General features: G+C 32.7%; 3 protein-coding genes and 1 long non-coding RNA gene across 4 annotated transcripts; 1 reads left to right on the forward strand and 3 right to left on the reverse strand.

The window, feature by feature from the left end:
* Positions 1 to 130: 130 nt before the first annotated feature.
* On the reverse strand, positions 131 to 4,057 carry LOC146940483 (serine carboxypeptidase 1-like). The gene is made up of 7 exons (XM_085754183.1): positions 2,709 to 4,057; positions 2,101 to 2,208; positions 1,732 to 2,006; positions 1,275 to 1,639; positions 1,065 to 1,157; positions 805 to 910; positions 131 to 578 (listed from the first exon to the last, which is right to left on the reverse strand). Exons 1-7 carry the CDS (start codon positions 3,091 to 3,093, stop codon positions 426 to 428), a joined length of 1,485 nt encoding a protein of 494 aa, XP_085610309.1. The 5' UTR covers positions 3,094 to 4,057; the 3' UTR covers positions 131 to 425.
* Positions 4,058 to 5,256: 1,199 nt separating this feature from the next.
* LOC146940484 (serine carboxypeptidase 1-like) lies at positions 5,257 to 8,092 on the reverse strand. Its single transcript, XM_085757973.1, has 7 exons — positions 7,702 to 8,092; positions 6,956 to 7,063; positions 6,587 to 6,861; positions 6,116 to 6,489; positions 5,907 to 5,999; positions 5,649 to 5,754; positions 5,257 to 5,409 (listed from the first exon to the last, which is right to left on the reverse strand). Exons 1-7 carry the CDS (start codon positions 8,090 to 8,092, stop codon positions 5,257 to 5,259), a joined length of 1,500 nt encoding a protein of 499 aa, XP_085614099.1.
* Positions 8,093 to 10,264: 2,172 nt separating this feature from the next.
* LOC146940485 (serine carboxypeptidase 1-like) lies at positions 10,265 to 13,483 on the reverse strand. The gene is made up of 7 exons (XM_085754184.1): positions 12,888 to 13,483; positions 12,214 to 12,321; positions 11,847 to 12,121; positions 11,390 to 11,751; positions 11,179 to 11,271; positions 10,905 to 11,010; positions 10,265 to 10,695 (listed from the first exon to the last, which is right to left on the reverse strand). Exons 1-7 carry the CDS (start codon positions 13,303 to 13,305, stop codon positions 10,531 to 10,533), a joined length of 1,527 nt encoding a protein of 508 aa, XP_085610310.1. The 5' UTR covers positions 13,306 to 13,483; the 3' UTR covers positions 10,265 to 10,530.
* A 5,127-nt stretch (positions 13,484 to 18,610) lies between these two features.
* Positions 18,611 to 19,758, forward strand: LOC146940486 (uncharacterized). The gene is made up of 3 exons (XR_015033496.1): positions 18,611 to 18,747; positions 18,861 to 18,915; positions 19,607 to 19,758. It is a non-coding gene; the product is annotated as an uncharacterized LOC146940486 (long non-coding RNA).

Consider the following 19,758-nt stretch of genomic DNA (forward strand, 5'->3'; position numbering starts at 1 on the left):
AAGTCAGTGGTTTTTACTGAATTTTCTAGAGAAATAATAAAGATGCAAGTAATGGTGGGAGTGGAAGACGGAAGTAGCTTATGAAGTTGCATTGTTAAAAGTGTATTTGTATTTCAAATTTTCTACCATATCAAAAGATAATTCTGATCTCTTATCAACTAATTTGATTCATCACAAATGTGACATAAAAAAGCAAGACAAGAAACCCTCTCACAACAATGGACTAAGGGAGAGCCTATAATATGGCCACACACATACCAAAGACATGTGGCCACATCACATTAAAATCAGTTGACATGTAACAAAACTTTTAATTGAATGATCAAACTAATTCTTTAATTATTACAATCTAACTAGTAGATTTTGGACAAAGTGCATTCATTTCATGGAAGTATATTTGAAACATGGATCATGCTTAGAACCAATTAATTTGATGGTGAACTAGGAGGCAAACTTCCATAGAGGAATGATGAGATCATTGTCAAAGCCCGTTCTGGTTGCCAGCTTGGAACAAGATGTCCTGCTCCTCTCACTGTAACAAATGTCAATCCTTTGTATCCCACCACATATCCTCCAATCTGTCATTATTATTACAATTTGATCACATTTCAAAAATGTTATTACTTGGTATACAAGAAAAGGTAATAAATCAACCACATATGGAGTGAATTAGAATTTTTGTACTCGACATTGTAAGTGTCAATTGTCCCTCAAATTTACAAAATAACAAATCAGTCTCTTAAATTATAGAATGTCAATTAGTTTAGTTTCTCCATCAAACTACGAATAAATTAATTTCAGTACCTCTTTTCCAGAATACCATGGACGCCAAGCTGCGTTTATAGGGAGCTTAAGGGTGTTGATTGAATATCTTGAAGATGTAACTGAAACCACTGCATCTGTATCACCACTGTAGGAGAACGCACCATCAAAATTTAGGAGTTGGAACCTCTCATTAGTCATTATTCACAATAGTCTACATGTTATAATTATAATATTGTTCTTGAAGATTTAAATTGTGATAACAGTGTTAAGAATTTATATTATAATGAAAGTGAACTTGCCTGTATATCCATAATTTAATGCCGCTATCGATGAGATACTTGACAGTTGGTAAGATGGTAATTGGACTGTCTTTCCAGTCAGTAAGAAGACGACTATGAATTGTCATAAAAAATACCACATTCTTGATTAGCATAGAAAAATAAATTTATGTAAGTGTCAAAAAAATAGTACTATTTTAGAATTTCTTAAAAGTGATTATAGAATATTACCTGCAATGGGTCCAATTTGTAGGTTTTGCATGAAGAGCCTTTTGAACCTCTGGTCTATTTAGATAGGCAGAACCATAATAATCAGAACAAGGGTCAAAATCATTACTTACATAACCAGTTGAACCATTTTTCAGAGAGGAGTCATGACACAATGGAGCATAGATGTTATATAAGTCTATCTTTCCATGTTCAAAGAAGGCCTTTAGTGTTACATTATTGATACAAATTGCTGAAACATTTTCAGTAGTGAAGTCACAGTACTTCTCAATCAACTCATGAGTTTGATCTGAGTTCAAAGCATGAGTCCAAAGGTAATCGAAAAACCCCTTTAAACTTGTGGCATCATCAATCCAAGCATTCCCTATCTGAAATTTTTTAAAGTAAAGATAATAATGAAGTTAGATTTATGAGATTGTGAGTTACATTTCATACTTGGTCTTTTGAAGTTTGAACATACAGAAATGCCTTTGAGGTTAATAACAGTGTTGTTATAGAGTTTATTGTTGTGAAGAATAGTGGATGCAAGCTGAGGAACATAATGACCAGCATAACTCTCTCCGGTTATGTAAAAATCTCTGGTTTTGTACTGTGGAAATCTCTCTAGCCAATTGATTAGGAAGACATAGGCATCCTTGGCAGTTGATTTATCTCCTGATTTGTCATAGTCGGATGTTGTATTTGAGTATGAAAATCCCACTCCTGCTGGAGACTCTAGGAAGAGTATATTTGCAACTGCATATTTCATAATGATAAATTGGTAAAATATTCATGTCTCAGAATAAATGCATCATAAGAAACAATTTCGTTCTATTGATGATTGTCTCACCTTCATTCCAAGAATACGGGTTACGGTATAGTGTTTTGCCATTAGAGTTGATTCTGAAGGGTCCTAGCTCCTGAAAGGCTCCATACCCCAGTGAGGAACAGCCAGGTCCTGTGAGTTTCAAACATTATGTTGTCAGAATCAAAGCTGTCATAATCTCGACTAAGTAAACTTGTTGAGCTTACATAGACTCTCGACTCATAGTTGTAAGAGTGTAAGGGTTAGCCCGAGAATTTAACAACCATGGCCGGAATAATTTCCTCAAGAGTAAAATTCAGATGATGATGCTCATAATAACCAGGTTTTACCATGTTCTTTTAATATCAAAAGAAAAATAAAGTTCAATATTAAAACTATACTATCATGTTTCACTACTATGAAAATGAAGTTATATCATCAATCAAGTATAATTAATAATCTATTTATAAACTATTTTTATCTTGTGTAGTGTTGCAAATTTTCTTATTTCGAGGTCTCTGCAAGGTAATTTTCACAATTTCAAACATCATAATATAAATAGACAATGACACATTAAAGAACATAAAAAATAGAAAATGCATACAAAAGATCAAAAGTTAACTGTGAAAAATAGTTTCTAATGCAATTTTTACCTCCATTAAGCCACAATACTAAAGGTTTAGTTGAAGGGTTATATGGAGACTCCACAAAATAATAGAAAAGCTCTCTTCCAGCCTCAGGATCAACAGTGACGTAGCCTGAATATTGCTCAAAATTCACTCCATAGGGTTGACCAGGCAATGTGACAATCTTGTCAGCTTGCATTAGCCCGTCTTGAGGTGCAACATAAGCAGCAGAAGAAGAAAGTGTTTTCACTGCATCTTCCACTTCCCAAGAAAGAGTCTTGGGAGGATTCTGAGATTTTCTAGACAGAATAAACTCATTGAGTTTATCAGCTTGACTAGCTTTGCTATATGGAAAAATAACCAATAAACTCAAGTTGAGTAATAAACAAGCATAAAGAGAAACCTTCTTCATCTTGTTCTCAACTTGGTTTTGTATGTACTTAGTTTCTAATCTTACTATTTATAGATAAAAAACAGTGGCAATTTTACAGGACTTATTTGTTTTTGCTTGTTGGAGTCATGTGAAAGAAACAAGGGAGTTAGCATTACTATTGAGCAATGACCATGCATTCGTCAGCCGGCTGATTTAATTTAGTTTCTCATTGAATGTAATGGATTGTTCTTGTTTCCCTTTTTCTAGAATTATGTATCAAGTTATTTAACATTTTAGTACTTTGTGATTAACTTTGAAAGTTAATGGTATGTTTGTTCCTCTAACTTATTGTGGTTTATATGCATTGTATACAGTGTCTCAGAGTATTTGTAATTGGGTGGCTTAGGGGTATGCTTGCCCGTGCTAGGCTCTGCATAAGTAAATATGTGTTCAAAAAATTGAAGTACTAAGTCTTACATGGTATATTGTATTTAAATAAGTAATTTGTCCGATATAACAAGCTAATTTGTCAATGAGATTAAGTTCTATTTTGAGATTTAACATTAGCTTTTAGAGAATTCAATTTTAATTGACGTTTGGTTCTATTTAAATTCTATTTTCCAGTAATACATTTATTTGTGTCAAGAATTGATTGGTAGGCTAATACACTTAAATCATTGTTTTGGATGATGAAATTTTTTTCTCGAATGTAAAGTCATATCTGGAGAGAGCTTGAGTACGATAATTTAATTTCTTTCACTAACATATTACTAACTATTAATATTTTTTTCTTCAAAAACTATACTAATATTATTCATTAAACAAAATTTAACGCTATTGTGTAAATAAACAATACATGACAAGTACGCAACTTCTAAATTTTACAATACCGGAGTTGTGTGTATTGAATAAATATATTTTTTGTTGAGATCCATCAAATGACAAATCGTTTGGGAGAATCCAAGTTTGATATTTAGGTAAAACAATTCTTAGTTAGACTATACTTAACCTACGGTCGAACTTCAAATTACCAGGCACCCTTCCCTTAGGATCTGGAAGGTTAACACACAAAAAAATCATTGTAAAATTATTGGTAATATAACATCTTTATGAACAGTGCAGTATGTGTATGTTATTTTAAGTCCAATTAGCCTAAGCCTACCAAAATTGGTATACTATCAGGATAATCGAATCCGATACTTTTTTTTTTTTGAAACAGCTTGTTTATTAGAAGCACCAAAATTATACAAGAAGTACAAAGTGGTGGACGGGAACAAATACAAAGGGCCCAAAACCGGTAACCCACTGAAACACCAGCAGAACAGGTGCTGCACAGGCCAAAAACAGTGCCTGGTAGCATAACAGAAACCACACCTGCGGCTGCCATACCCCAAATGAAACCAAAAAAGTCCCCAAAACCTCTAAAACTGCCCCAAAACTAACGCAACAAGCAAGCCTTGGGGTTCCAACACCACTCGTAAAAGGCAAGGAGGACTCTTTAATCTAGATAAAGCCCAACGCCACGAGAGAACTTTAATATCCTCCACAATTTCACCCGGCTCTTTAAGATTATTAAAAATCCTATCGCTCCTAGCTTTCCACATCGTCCAAAGCACGTCATGCCACATCAACCAATACCCTTTACGAAGTTTTGCCTTCCCAATCTCCCCACTCGAATCCGAGACTTGAATAGTGCAATAGTGAAGAAACAATGTAAGTTCGAAGAGAATGATTGCTATCAAACAACTCTATTTTGATTACACAAACTTATACGTTAAAAGTTAGTGGTTTGACCTTGCCAAATAGAACCACAATGAAGTGGAAAACTTGGAGGTTTTTTACTGATTTTTCTAGAGAAGATAATAAGATGCAAGTAAAGGTGGGAGTAGTTTATGAAGTTGCATTGTTAGAAGTGTATTTGTATTTCAAATTTTCTACCATATCAAAAGATTGAGATCTCTTATCAACTAATTTGATTCATCACAAATGTGACATAAAAAAGCAAGACATGAAACCCTCTCACAACAATGGACTAAGGGAGGGCCTATAATATGGCCACATTAGATTTAAATCACTTCACATGTAACAAAATCTTTAATTGAAAGTTCAAACTAATTTTTTTATTACAATCTAACTAGTAGATTACGCACAGAGTGCATTTCAAGGAAGTACATTTGAAACATTAATCATGCTCAGAACCCATTAATTTGATGGTGAGGCAGGAGGCAGGATTCCATAGAGGAACGATGAGATCAAAGTCAAAGCGCGTTCTGGTTGCCAGCTTGGAACAAGATGTCCTGCTCCTCTTACTGTCACAAATGTCATTCCTTTGTATCCCACCACATACCCTCCAATCTGTCATTATGATTACAATTTGGTCGCATTTCAAAAATGTTATTACTTGCTTGGTCTAGAAGAAACGTCAATAAATCAGTCATATATTGAGTAAATTAGCATTTTGACACTCAAAATTGTAAGGGTTGAGCAATTAAGTCTCTTCATTTTTAAAATATAATAAATTACCCCCCCTTAAATTATAGAATGTCGATCAATCTAATCTCTCCATTGAAATATAAATAGACTAATTTCAGTACCTCTTTTCCAGAATACCATGGACGCCAAGCAGCGTTGATAGGGAGTTTAAGGGTGTTGATTGAATATCTTGAAGATGTGACTGGAACCACTGCATCTGTATCACCACTGTTATGTAGGAGAACACACCATCAAAATCCAGGAGTCGAAACTTTAATAAAGCAAAAATTGTAACCTCTCATTCTTCAAAACAAGAGTCTAGATGTTATATATATTATTGTTCTTGTGGATTCAAATTGTCATAATGAATGTGAGCTTGCCTGTATATCCATAGTTTAATGCCACTGTCGATGAGATACTTGACGGTGGGTAGGATTGTAATTGGACCGTCTTTCCACTTAGTAAGAAGATGACTATGAATTGTCATAAAAAATAACACATTCTTAATTAGATAAAAAAAATACATTTATAGAAGTGTAAAAAAAAAGTACTATTTTGAAATTTCTTAAAAGTGAATATAGAATATTACGTGCAATGGGTCCAATTTGTAGGTTTTGCATGAAGAGCCTTTTGAACCTCTGGTGTATTTAGATAGGCAGCACCATAGTAATCAGAACAAGGGTCAAAATCATTAGTTACATAACCATTTGAACCATTTTTCAGAGAAGAGTCATGACACAATGGAGCATAGATGTTATAGGAGTCTATCTTTCCTTGTTCAAGGAAGGCCTTATGTGTTGCATTGATACAAATTGATGAAACATTTTCAGTAGTGAAGTCAATAGTGAAGTCACAATACTTCTCAATCAACTCATGAGTTTGATCCGAGTTCAACGCATGAGTCCAAAGGTAATCAAATAACCCCTTTAAACTTGTGGCATCATCAATCCAAGCATTGCCTATCTGAAATTTTTTATTGTAAAGATAATGATAAAGTTAGATTTATGAGGTTGAGAGTTATATATTGCATTATTAGTTTTTAGAAGTTTGAACAACATACAGAAATGCCTTTGAGGTTAATAATGGTGTTGTTATAGAGTTTATTGTTGTGAAGAATAGTGGATGCAAGCTGAGGAACATAATGACCAGCATAACTCTCTCCAGTTATGTAAAAATCTCTGGTTTTGTACTGTGGAAATCTCTCCAGCCAGTTGATGAGGAAGGCATAGGCATCTTTAGCAGTTGACTTATCTCCTGAATTGTCATAGTCAGATGTTGTGTTTGAGTAGGAAAATCCCACTCCTGCTGGAGATTCCAAGAAGAGTACATTTGCAACTGCATATTTCATAATGATATAAGTTGGTAAGATAACCATGTCTCAGAAATGCATCATAAATAAACAAATTAATTATATTGATAATTGTTTCACCTTCATTCCAAGCATACGGGTTACGGTATAGTGTTTTGCCATCAGAGTTGACTCTGAAGGGTCCGAGCTCTTGAAAGGCTCCATATCCCAGTGAGGAACAACCAGGTCCTGTGAGTTTCAGACATTATGTTGTCAAAATCAAAGCTGTCAAACTCGAGAGTCTAAATAAACTTGTTGAGCTTCTGTAGACTCGACTAGTAAAACTGACAGTTTATCGACTTTATAACTGTTTACTTAAAACTCGTTAAAGTTTCCCAAACAGAGGGTATACATGTGAGTTAATTTGTTTTTATGACTCATAATTGTAAGAGTGTAAGGGTTAGCCCGAGATCTTAACAACCATGGTCAGAATCATTTCATCGAAAGTAAAATTCAGATGATGATGCTTATAATAACCAGGTGTTACCATGTTCTTTTATACATCAAAAGAAAAATAATATTCAAAATCAAGTGATATTTTTCTTTACGTAAAACTATATTATGTTTCACTGCTATGAAAATGAAGTTATGTCATCAATCAAGTATAACTAATAATCTATATATAAATTCTTTTTATCTTGCGTGCTGTTGCAAATTTTCTTATTTAGAAGTCTCTGCAAGGTATTTTCACAATTTCAAACATCATCATATAAATAGACAATGATACAATGAAGAACATATAAAAATATAAAATGCATAAAAAGAATGAAAGTTCACCCTCTCAGAAAAAAGTTAACTGTAAAAAACGTTTCTAGTGCAATTTTTACCTCCATTGAACCACAGTACTAAAGGTTTAGTGGAAGGGTTATATGGAGACTCCACAAAATAATAGAAAAGTTCTCTTCCAGCCTCAGGATCAACAGTGACATAGCCTGAATATTGGTCAAAATTCACTCCATAGGGCTGACCAGGCAATGTGACAATCTTGTCAGCCTGCCTTAGCCCCTCTTGAGGTGCAACATAAGTAGCAGAAGAAGAGGAAGAAAATGTTTTCAATGCATCTTTCTCTTCCCAAGAAAGAGTCTTGGGAGGATTTTGTGAGGTTCTAGACAGAATAAACTCAACAAGTTTATCAGCTTGACTAGCTTTGCTATAAGGAAAAATAACCAAAAGACTCAAGTTGAGTAGTAAACAAGCATAAAGATAAACCTTCTTCATCATGTTCTCAACTTGGTTTCAATATATCATAAGTTTCTAACTATTTATAGATGAAAAACCGTGACAATTTTGAAGGACTTATTTGGTTGTTCTTGTTGGAGTCATGTGAATGAAACAAGAGAGAGATAACATTTACCATTGAGGCATTGACCAATGACCATGATTTGATCAGCCGGCTGTGTTTAATTTAGTTTCTTCTCCTTGAATGTAATGTAAGGGATTGTCATTGTTTCCCGTTTTCTAGAATCATATCAAGTTATTTAACGTTTTAGCACTTTGTGATTAACTTTGAAAGTTAATGGATGTTTGTTTCCTTAAATTATTGTTCTGGTTTATGCAGTACTAGTACTACATTCTAGTTTCTGAGAGCATATGTAATTTTACTTAGGGGTGGGCATATGCTTCTCTAGTTAGGCTTTTAGATTAAGCTCTATTTTGAGATTTAACATTACCTTTTGGAGAATTACATTTTATATGACATTTCGTCCTATTTAAATTTTATTTTTATAATAATACACAGCTATTTCAACAATTAATCCTTAATTATATAATCTGATTGTTAGTAAGTTATATAAAATCAAATACTGACTTACTTTATTTAGTATTAACTTGTATTGTTTATGATTTGTGAACTATTGTTTCAATTGTTTTGATATGTTGTTTGAGTACTATAGGTCCATTATGGATCTAGACTATTGCAGGAAAGTCTGATCACAGGGACAATAATCATTTGTAAGTCTGAACTGTCTAAAGTGATAAGCGTCAAATTTACCTAAATTTCACTATATTATTTTGGCACTTATTAAATTATTTTGCAGGTAAACTAATGGAATTCACCCAATTTATTGAAAATAGTAGATATATAGTTAGATTTTGAGTATCATCATAGCTAATGCGATCTTTTCCCACTATGTTTATAGGTTTAAAGATCATGGAATGCTTAGAGTATCTAAGAACAACAATTATGAGTATCCGGTGATTCACCAAATGGGCAAAAAACGAGCAGATAACAAGCCAAGTCAGAGAGTTGAGGAAAACAAGGTAAGTTGATTCGCCAAGAGAGCCCAAAGCTAGGTTAAATTGAGCCAAGTTAGAGAGTTGAAAGTGGATTGCATGAGTGGATTTGCTAAGAGTGTCAATTCACTTGGTGAATTCAGGCAGCATTAGTGACCTCTATGAGATGACAATTTCTTCACAATAAAGAAACTTCAATTCTATAAGCTAGCGCACATTCACTTAGCGAATCTTCAATCTACTATTATCTACTACATCTACTTCTACTACTATATATATAAAGTATAAACAAAAGGGAGAAAGATAGAAATAGAGGCAGGAGTTTTTATTTTTTATGAAAGAATATAGAGGCAGAAGTTAAAAGGGAGAAAGAAGAAGGAACGACTTCTAGTGGTGTTTGTCCTTGACGGCAGCGATATTGCCATTGAAGTGGACATAGATAGATATGGAAACAAAAGGTAACAAATAGGAAGTTGACATAGCGAAAGCAAGACGGTGCGACCACGCCCATGGTGTCGGTGGAATCTGCGGGGGCAGAGCCCATGGTGACAGTATAATTAAAATACTGAGAGTATATAATCGATTTAGAGGATACATTAGAAAATTAGCTAACGAAATCAAATCCCACCACAAATTTTTAACATGTTTAGTTTCATCACTTCTAATGCATTCTTTTACATACTAACAACCTTCCAAACCCTAATTTAGAATGCTATCATTGTTGAATGGTTCGGATATTAGCACGTCTTAGTGCATACTATAATTATAAATACTTTGATACCACTATAGCATATCACTAAGTCATTAAGGACTTTGTTTTTCAATTGCATTTGTTTTCAGACTTAGATCATGAAGGGTTGAAATGAGATTTTAGGGTTTATATCAATTATAATCTCATGTTGGAGCGAGAAGTTGTGAATTAAAGATCATTCCTTTAGATATTTGAAGTTGATTAATAACCGTTGGATAAGAGAAGTCCTTACAATTGAAACTAAGTTGATAACTTTATTATGAGTTTGATGTTTCTACTTTGATCATACAAGCTTCTACATTATAAGTTTGCAGTTTGACCTTGCAAAATAGAACCAAAGTGAAGCGAAAGAGTTGGTTTTTTCTAGATAAATAATAAAGATGTAAGTAAATGGTGGGAGTAGCTTATGAAGTTACACTATTAGAAGTCCATTTGTATTTCAAGTTTCCTACCATATCAAAATACTGAGATCTCTTATCGACTAGTTTGATTCATCACAAATGTGACATAAAAAAGCAAGACATGAAACGCTCTCACAACAATGGACTAAGGGAGAGCCTGTAGTGTTGCCATACACATAACAGAGTTGTATGGCCACATTCTATTACAATCTAAGTAGTAGATTACGCACAGAGTGCATTTTTAGGAAGTAAATTTGAAACATGGATCATGCTTAGAACCCATTTGTTTTTGATGGCGAAGCAGGAGGCAGGATTCCATAGAGGAATGATGAGATCAAAGTCAAAGCACGTTCAGGTTGCCAGCTTGGAACAAGATGTCCTGCTCCTCTCACTGTAACAAATGTCAATCCTTTGTATCCCACAACATACCCTCCAATCTGTCATTATTGTTTAAAAAATGTTATTACTTGGTATAGAAGAAAAGTCAATAAGTCGACCATATCTCAAGTAAATTAGAATTTTTTAACTCAACATTGTAAGTCTCGAGAGTCCCTCAAATTTACGAAATAACAAATTAGCCCTTAAAGTATAGAATGCCAATCAATTTGGTTTCTCACTCAAAATATAAATCGACTAATTTCAGTACCTCTTTTCCAGAATACCACGGACGCCAAGCAGAGTTGATTGGAAGTTTAAGGGTGTTGATTAAATATCTTGAAGATGTGGTTGGAACCACTATATCTGTATCACCACTGTAAGAAGAACACACCATCAAAAGTCAGGAGGGTTAATTTTTATAAAACAAAATTTGCAATCTCTTATTATTCACAACAAGAGACTTCATGTTATATATTATTGTTCATGTAGATTCAAATTGTCATAAGTGTAAACAATTTATATTATAATGAAAGTGAGCTTACCTGTATATCCATAATTTAATGCCGCTATCAATGAGATACTTGACGGTGGGTAGGACGGTAGCTGGACTGTCTTTCCAGGTAGTAAGAAGATGACTATGAATTGTCATTGAAAACAACACATTCTTGATTAGCATAGAAAAATACAAGTATATAAGTGTATAAACAAAGAGTACTATTTTGCAATTTCTTAAAAGTTATTATAGAATATTACGTGCAATGAGTCCAATTTGTAGGTTTTGCATGAAGAGCCTTTTGAACTTCTGGTCTATTTAGATAGGCAGTAACATAGTAATCAGAACAAGGGTCAAAATCATTAGTTACATAACCAGTTGAACCATTTTTGAGAGAAGAGTCATGACACAGTGGAGCATAAATGTTATAGATGTCTATCTTTCCTGTCTCAACGAAGGCCTTATCAGTTGCATTGGTACAAATTGCTGAAACATTTTCTTTAGTGAAGTCACAGTACTTCTCAATCAACTCATGAGTTTGATCTGAGTTTAAAGCATGAGTCCACAAATTATCATATATCCCCTTTAAATTCGTAGCATCATCGATCCAAGCATTCCCTATCTGAATTTTTTTAAAGTATAGATAATAATGAAGTTAGAATAATGATATTGTGAGTTATATTGCATTATTAGTCATTTGAAGTTTGAAGAACATACAGATATGCCTTTGAGGTTAATAACAGTGTTGTTATAGAGTTTATTGTTGTGAAGAATAGTGGATGCAAGCTGAGGAACATAATGACCGGCATAACTCTCTCCCGTTAAGTAAAAATCTCTGGTTTTGTACTGTGGAAATCTCTCTAGCCAGTTTATTAGGAAAACATATGCATCCTTGGCGGTTGATTTATCTCCTGATTTGTCATAGTCAGATGATGTGTTTGAGTAGGAAAATCCTACCCCTGCTGGAGATTCCAAGAAGAGTACATTTGCCACTGCATATTTCATAAGGATATAAGTTGGTAAGATATCATGTCTCAGAAATGCATCATAAATAACAGATTAATTATGTCGATGATCGTCTCACCTTCATTCCAAGCATATGGGTTACGGTATAATGTTTTGCCATCAGAGTTGACTCTGAAGGGTCCGAGCTCCTCAAAGGCTCCATATCCCAGTGAGGAACAACCAGGTCCTGTGAGTTTCAAACATTATGACGTCAAAATTGAAGCTGTCAAACTCAAGAGTCTAAGTAAACTTGTTGAGCTTCTGTAGACTCGACTAGTAAAACTGAGAGTTTCCAATTTTATTAGTATACTTAAACTCGTAAAATTTTACCAAATAGAGAGTGCATATGCAAGTTAATTTGTTTTTACGACTCATAATTGTAAGAAGGTAAGGGTTAGCCAGAGAGTTTAACAACCATGGTCAGAATCATATTATCAAGAGTAAAGTTCAAATGATGGGAATAACCAGGTTTTTTCATGTGATTTTATAAATCAAAAGAAAAATAAAATTCAATATCAAGTGATATTTGTTCTTAGGTAAAACTATACTATCATGTTTCACTACTATGAAAATGAACTTATGTCATCAATCAAGTATAATTAATAATCTATTTATAAACTAATATTAAATAGACAATGACACATTAAAGAACATAAATAGACAATGACACATTAAAGAACATAAAAAAAATAGAAAATGCATACAAAAAAACAAAAGTTAACTGTAGAAAACAGTTTCTGATGCAATTTTTACCTCCATTAAGCCACAATACTAAAGGTTTAGTGGAAGAGTTATAAGGAGACTCCACAAAATAATAGAAAAGTTCTTTTCCAGCCTCAGGATCAACAGTGACATAGCCTGAATATTGGTCAAAATTCACTCCATATGGTTGACCAGGCAATGTGTCAATCTTGTCTGCTTTCATTAGCCCCTCTTGAGGTGCAACATCAGCAGTAGAAAACGAAGAAAGTGTTTTCAATGCATCTTCCTCTTCCCAAGAAAGGGTCTTAGGAGGATTCTGAGATTTTCTAGACAGGATAAACTCATTGAGTTTATCAGCTTGACTAGCTTTGCTATATGGAAAAATAACCAAAAAACTCAAGTTGAGTAGTAAACAAGCATAAAGGGAAAACTTCTTCATCTTGTTCTCAACTTGGTTTCTATATATCATGAGTTTCTAACTATTTATAGATACAAAAAAGTGGCAATTTTGGCTGTGCTTGTTGGAGTCATGTGAAAGAAACAAGAGATAGATAACATTTACCACTGAGGCATTGGCCAATGACCATGCATTGATCAGCCGTCTGTCTATAATTTAGTTTCTTCTCCTTGAATGTTAGTGATTTTCATTGTTTCCCTTTTTCTAGAATCATGTATCAAGTTATTTAACAATTTTACACTTTGTGATTAACTTTGAAAATTAATGGGATGTTTGTTCCTCTAACTTATTGTTGTGGTTTATGCAGTTGTACTGTCTTCATTCTTGTTTCTGAGAGCATCTGTAATTGTGTTACTTAGCGGTGGGAATATGCTTAGGCTCTATATAAATAAATATGTGTTCAAAAAATTGAAGTGCAAGTGATATATGTTGTATCATATTTATATAATTAATTTGCACTGTAGAACAAGCAAACACGTCAATGAGATTAAACTCTATTTCGAGTTTTAACATGATTTTTTAGAGAATTCGACTTTATATGACATTTGATTCTATTTAAATTCTATTTTACAATAATCCATTTATTTGTGTAAAAGTTTGATAGGTCGGCTAATACACTTAAATTATTCATTTTGTTATAGAAAGACTTGTATGGACTGTAAAATCATATCTTGAAAGAGATTGATAATCCAACATAGTGTTTTGGTGTTTTGGTTATGGTTGTAAGAGTGAAAAGAAAAGTGAAAAGAAGTCGTCATAAGAGATTGTTCTCACGAGAATAAGAACCACCCGTTGTGCGGTCACAAATCATTTTTGTATTTTGATGTGGTCACTTTTATTTTGAAAAGATTATGTGGTCATTTATGCAATTTATATAAATAGAATTGCGAACATCTTGGGTCTTGGTAAATTAAAAAATTATTCTTTAAAAGAGTTAAATACTTCAATTTATAATGCATTGAATACACAAATTTTCATAAAAATTTACCATTTAAAATCTTTAAAGACTGCCCTATCAACATTCATTATCTTTTCCATACATTTTATTGCTCCTAAAATTCTTAAGTAGTGAAGACCCATTTTGGTCCCTAACAATATGTGCAAGGGGGTCAAATTAATCCTCCATAAATTAAAACACTTTATTTAATTAATCCCTTACAAAATTAAACCGAGACAATTTATTTAGTCTTTGCATCAGTTTATTTGACCATGTGACATTAATAGTGTCAAGTAAGTGCCAACGTGGAAATAAAACAATTTTTTAAGGGGCAAATTAGTCCCCCATTTAATAAAAGGAAAAAAAAAAGAGAAAAATAAAACAAAAAATTGAGTGATTGCATAATAAGAGAATGTGTGCAAGGGGGTCAAATTAATCCTCCATAAATTAAAACACTTTATTTAATTAATCCCTTACAAAATTAAACCGAGACAATTTATTTAGTCTTTGCATCAGTTTATTTGACCATGTGACATTAATAGTGTCAAGTAAGTGCCAACGTGGAAATAAAACAATTTTTTAAGGGGCAAATTAGTCCCCCATTTAATAAAAGGAAAAAAAAAAGAGAAAAATAAAACAAAAAATTGAGTGATTGCATAATAAGAGAATGAATAGATTTTTTTTTTTTTTTTAAGGAAAGAGAATGAATAGATGTGTTTAACACAAAAATAATGAATGAACCGTTTAACACATAAGCAATGGACAAGTTAAGAATTTGACAACCCTAAACATGCATCCTCCTATTTCGGTTTTCCGCTTCCCTTTTCTTCCACATCCTTCGGTTTTCGGCGGGTATCAACGACTTTGATGATTGTTTCGACTGGAGAAGTTAACCGGAAAAAGTATCAATTTAGTTCCTTAAAATTCAACAAACTTCATTTTTTGTCCTGAAGAAATCGAAAAATAAGGACTAATTTCATTTTTTATGGGAATCAAATCATCCTATTTTTTTTTGTATACACCTAGATGTCCCTTATTTTTGTAAAAAAATACACGTGACAGTCAGTAAGACAACTTAATTGTCACATATTCTCTCTTAAAAAAAAAATTGTCACATATTCTCAGTCACAATTCAAAAATAAGAAGAAAGAAAACGATTGAAGACAAATATTGACAGAAGGACTGATTTGTCTTGATTTGATTTTGTAAAATATTAAAAAGGGTCATTTTTTCTGTCAAAAAAAAGGGGTCATTTTTTGTGAGGGACTAATTTGACCTCTGTATATTTTGTTAGGGATCAAAATGGGTCTTCAATCAAATCAATTCTTATGTGTCTAAGCTAAGATAAATTTGTCAATGACATCTACTCATTGTTCATGTCCAAGAGTATATATAGTGTTCAAGTGTTGGATGAAATTTTGTCAAATAAAATAAAAAAATTGTTGGAGGAAAGGAAACTTTTGAATATTTACAGAAAATATAATATATTAAATTAAATCAGCCCTCAAATTCTCTGATTGACCCATCATCCATATCTAATGCAAAAATTCATATTTTTTTTTTCTACAACAATATCTTATATCTTATATAATAAAGCTTAACCCCTAAAGCTTTTTCTAACCCTAATATTTTCCCCCCATTTCTCCCTCCACTTTTCTGAGCCATTGGATCTTGCACATTTAGGCGTCATTCAATTTTAGCCATTGATCATCTTACTTAATTAATGTCAGCCGATTTTTTTTATCAAGTTTGCTATAATTTTGGCCAGCCAAATCCTTATTATTTTTTTTTTGAATTCATATACTCCTTTTTTTTATTCCTATCCTCCTTTTTTTTTCGAATTCTTTTTTTTTTTGAATTCCTATCCTCCTTTTTTTTTTATTCCTATCCTCCTTTTGGCCAGCCGAATCCTTATTATTATTTTTTTGAATTCCTATCCTCCTTTTTTTTTATTCCTATCCTCTTTTTTTTAAGCAAATATTTTCTACACTCTTAGGTTTGCAATTATTTAACATAACAAATTTCATCTAAAAAAATGCATCGCACCAATTTTATTCCTATCCTCTTACCTTTTTTTTATAAAGCAAATATTTTCTACACTAAATAATCTTATATAATAAAGCTTAACCCCTAAAGCTATTTCTAACCCTAATATTTTCCCCCATTTCTCCCTCCACTTTTCTGAGCCATTAAATCTTGCACATTTAGGCGCCATTCAATTTTAGCCATTGATCATCTTACTTAATTAATGCCAGCCGAATTTTGTTATCAAGTTTGCTATAATTTTGGCCATCCGAATCCTTATTTTTTTTTTTTGAATTCCTCTCCTCCTTTTTTTTTATTCCTATCCTCCTTTTTTTTTCGAATCCTTATTTTTTTTTAATTCCTATCCTCCTTTTTTTTTATTCCTATCCTCCTTTTGGCTGGCCGAATCCTTATTATTATTTTTTTTGAATTCCTATCCTCCTTTTTTTATTCCTATCCTTCTTTTTTTTTTAAGCAAATATTTTCTACACTTTTAGGTTTGCAATTATTTAACATAACAAATTCCATCTAAAAAAATGGATCGCACCAATTTTATTCCTATCCTCCTGCCTTTTTTTTTTATGAAGCAAATATTTTCTACCCTAATCTATTTATCTATAAAAGTTAACCCGAAAGCTTATTTTAGCTCTAATTTTAACCTAAACCTTATTGCTGAAATTTAATGTTTTAACCCTAAAGCTTAATTCCGATTTGTTTAACCCTATTAACCCTATTTTTTTGCAAGCCAAAAATCGTATTGTTCCTAATCGTTTCCTACTAAACAGATAAACATAAAAAAAAAAATCACTCCTATTAACAAATTGTTCCTATCCACTCCTATTAACAAAATATTATTAACAATAAAAACAACAAATCTGTTGCATATCCACTGTTATCTGTCGCTACAGTCCTTCTTAACAAATTCCACTCCCACTTATCTGTTGCATATCCACTCCTATTTTTTTGACAATACAGATCGCTCCAACCTTTATTAACAAAATTAACAAAATTTTCTTGCATTAATTTCGGTCATTCCTGCCAACTACCCACTGATCCATTAAACATTTAATGTGGCCTTCCATATCTCTCCACGCAGCAAGTGAATTTGTATTCCACGAGAAGTCTCTCCAACTCCCCAATTCATTGTGTACACATGTCACCATGATTCAAATTCATTTTGTCTATGAGTCCGGTATAAATAGTGGCGTGCACATACCTTTGTGGTACAGTTAATCTTAATGGATTTCCATACAATTTCTGTTCTAATCAATCTAATCATGTTTCATTGAATATATTTGGTTCTAATCAGTTGCTTGGTGTTTTTTTGTGCAGTTCCTTTGAATCTAAATCCAGTCACTGATTTTGACAAAATTGTGAATGAATTACGACTTCAATACAAAAGGATTTGCATTCAGTTTCATGTTAGGGATGTAAGAATGCAACAGTGTCGTTTTTTTTTTCCTGTGTTGGACTTGAATCAATGTGGTAACAATTTGTTATTCTCTTTTTATGCAGGGCGCTAGAAGGCCTACTCAAGGAGCAGCAAGGATGATCTTTAATTTCCTGTTTTCTGTATCACTCAGTTTCTTAAGGTTGTACCAGCGCCGCTCCTCCTGTTTACCTTGCCGTCGTCTTGAATATTTTGTCGTTGAGGTAATTTTCTCTCATCATTTTTATTCATGTGCAATTCTTTTTCTTTTGAGGATAGTTGGTTTATCTTCAATTGTTGACCTTTTTCTTAATGTGTATCTGAATGGCTAAAATGGATTATTGATTCGTTCGAGGTACAAATTGTTTTCTTAATTTGCTTTGGAATAGTGAGTTTTAGGACTGTTCTCCAACTCCCCAATTCATTGTGTACACATGTCACCATGATTCAAATTCATTTTGTCTATGAGTCCGGTATAAATAGTGGCGTGCACATACCTTTGTGGTACAGTTAATCTTAATGGATTTCCATACAATTTCTGTTCTAATCAATCTAATCATGTTTCATTGAATATATTTGGTTCTAATCAGTTGCTTGGTGTTTTTTTGTGCAGTTCCTTTGAATCTAAATCCAGTCACTGATTTTGACAAAATTGTGAATGAATTACGACTTCAATACAAAAGGATTTGCATTCAGTTTCATGTTAGGGATGTAAGAATGCAACAGTGTCGTTTTTTTTCCTGTGTTGGACTTGAATCAATGTGGTAACAATTTGTTATTCTCTTTTTATGCAGGGCGCTAGAAGGCCTACTTAAGGAGCAGCAAGGATGATCTTTAATTTCCTGTTTTCTGTATCACTCAGTTTCTTAAGGTTGTACCAGCGCCGCTCCTCCTGTTTACCTTGCCGTCGTCTTGAATATTTTGTCGTTGAGGTAATTTTCTCTCATCATTTTTATTCATGTGCAATTCTTTTTCTTTTGAGGATAGTTGGTTTATCTTCAATTGTTGACCTTTTTCTTAATGTGTATCTGAATGGCTAAAATGGATTATTGATTCGTTCGAGGTACAAATTGTTTTCTTAATTTGCTTTGGAATAGTGAGTTTTAGGATTGTTCTTCATCGACAACATGGTTTGGGCTACAATTACATTGATGTTGTCCCTCCTCACTATTGCAGATTCAAGTGTGTATTGTCTTTAATATTCATCCAAATTCCCTCCTCTACAAATTATGTAAGTTGAATCATCTTTCATTTTCATTTTTTATTTTGTTTTATGGGTTTGATTAGAAACAGTTTAATAATCTTTTTGGGGATTTTTACCAAAAAAGTTCTTCAACAATGATTGATAAGGAGGATAATACTTCAGAGTCTTTTGATGCAGAGACAAAAAGTTGGGTATATTGTGTTATTTGAAGCCATCCGAACTATATAAAATTATAAATAGGATTTCACCTTTAATTTATCCCATCAACCTATAAATAGAGTGATCACTCATGACTCTGACATTGAGAAGGGCATATATAACTCCATTTTGCATATTAGTTTTAGTCCTTTTTATTTTTGAAATAATATTAGCTTTAGTCCTTGATATCTAAGTTCTTTGTATATTCCACAACATTTTTTCCCCAATATAATGGAATTGGGGAGCCAAAAAACTATATCTAATAGCACTAATCCTCATTTGAAATATATGAATCTTTTTTTTTATTTTGCAAAAAAAGCTTAAGTGTGTTTTATTGGATGAATATGAATCTTTTGTTGTTTTTTTTATGCATAAACTTTTGATCATAAAGATAAAATAGGGTGTTGAATAAGTGTTAGGGAATATGAGATGTGTACATGTATCATTGTGTTGTTGTTTCTTACAAGTTAAAGTTGTTTCTTTTTTACTGGTATTAATTTTTTTTCTTTCACATTGACAGATTCATATTGTAGCATTTCAGAAAGAGAATGTAACCAAAAAGCTTTTCAGAAAGAGAAAAGAAATAGGATACTCATAGCATGATTCTCAATGGAAGAAAGATAGTAGCAATGACAAAAAAATAGAAAGTTTAAGCCACTCCCCATTATTATT

This window comes from Medicago sativa, chromosome 3 (assembly GCF_051527215.1).
Source record: "Medicago sativa cultivar Bolivia chromosome 3, Bolivia_mono, whole genome shotgun sequence".
Taxonomy (NCBI): domain Eukaryota; kingdom Viridiplantae; phylum Streptophyta; class Magnoliopsida; order Fabales; family Fabaceae; genus Medicago; species Medicago sativa.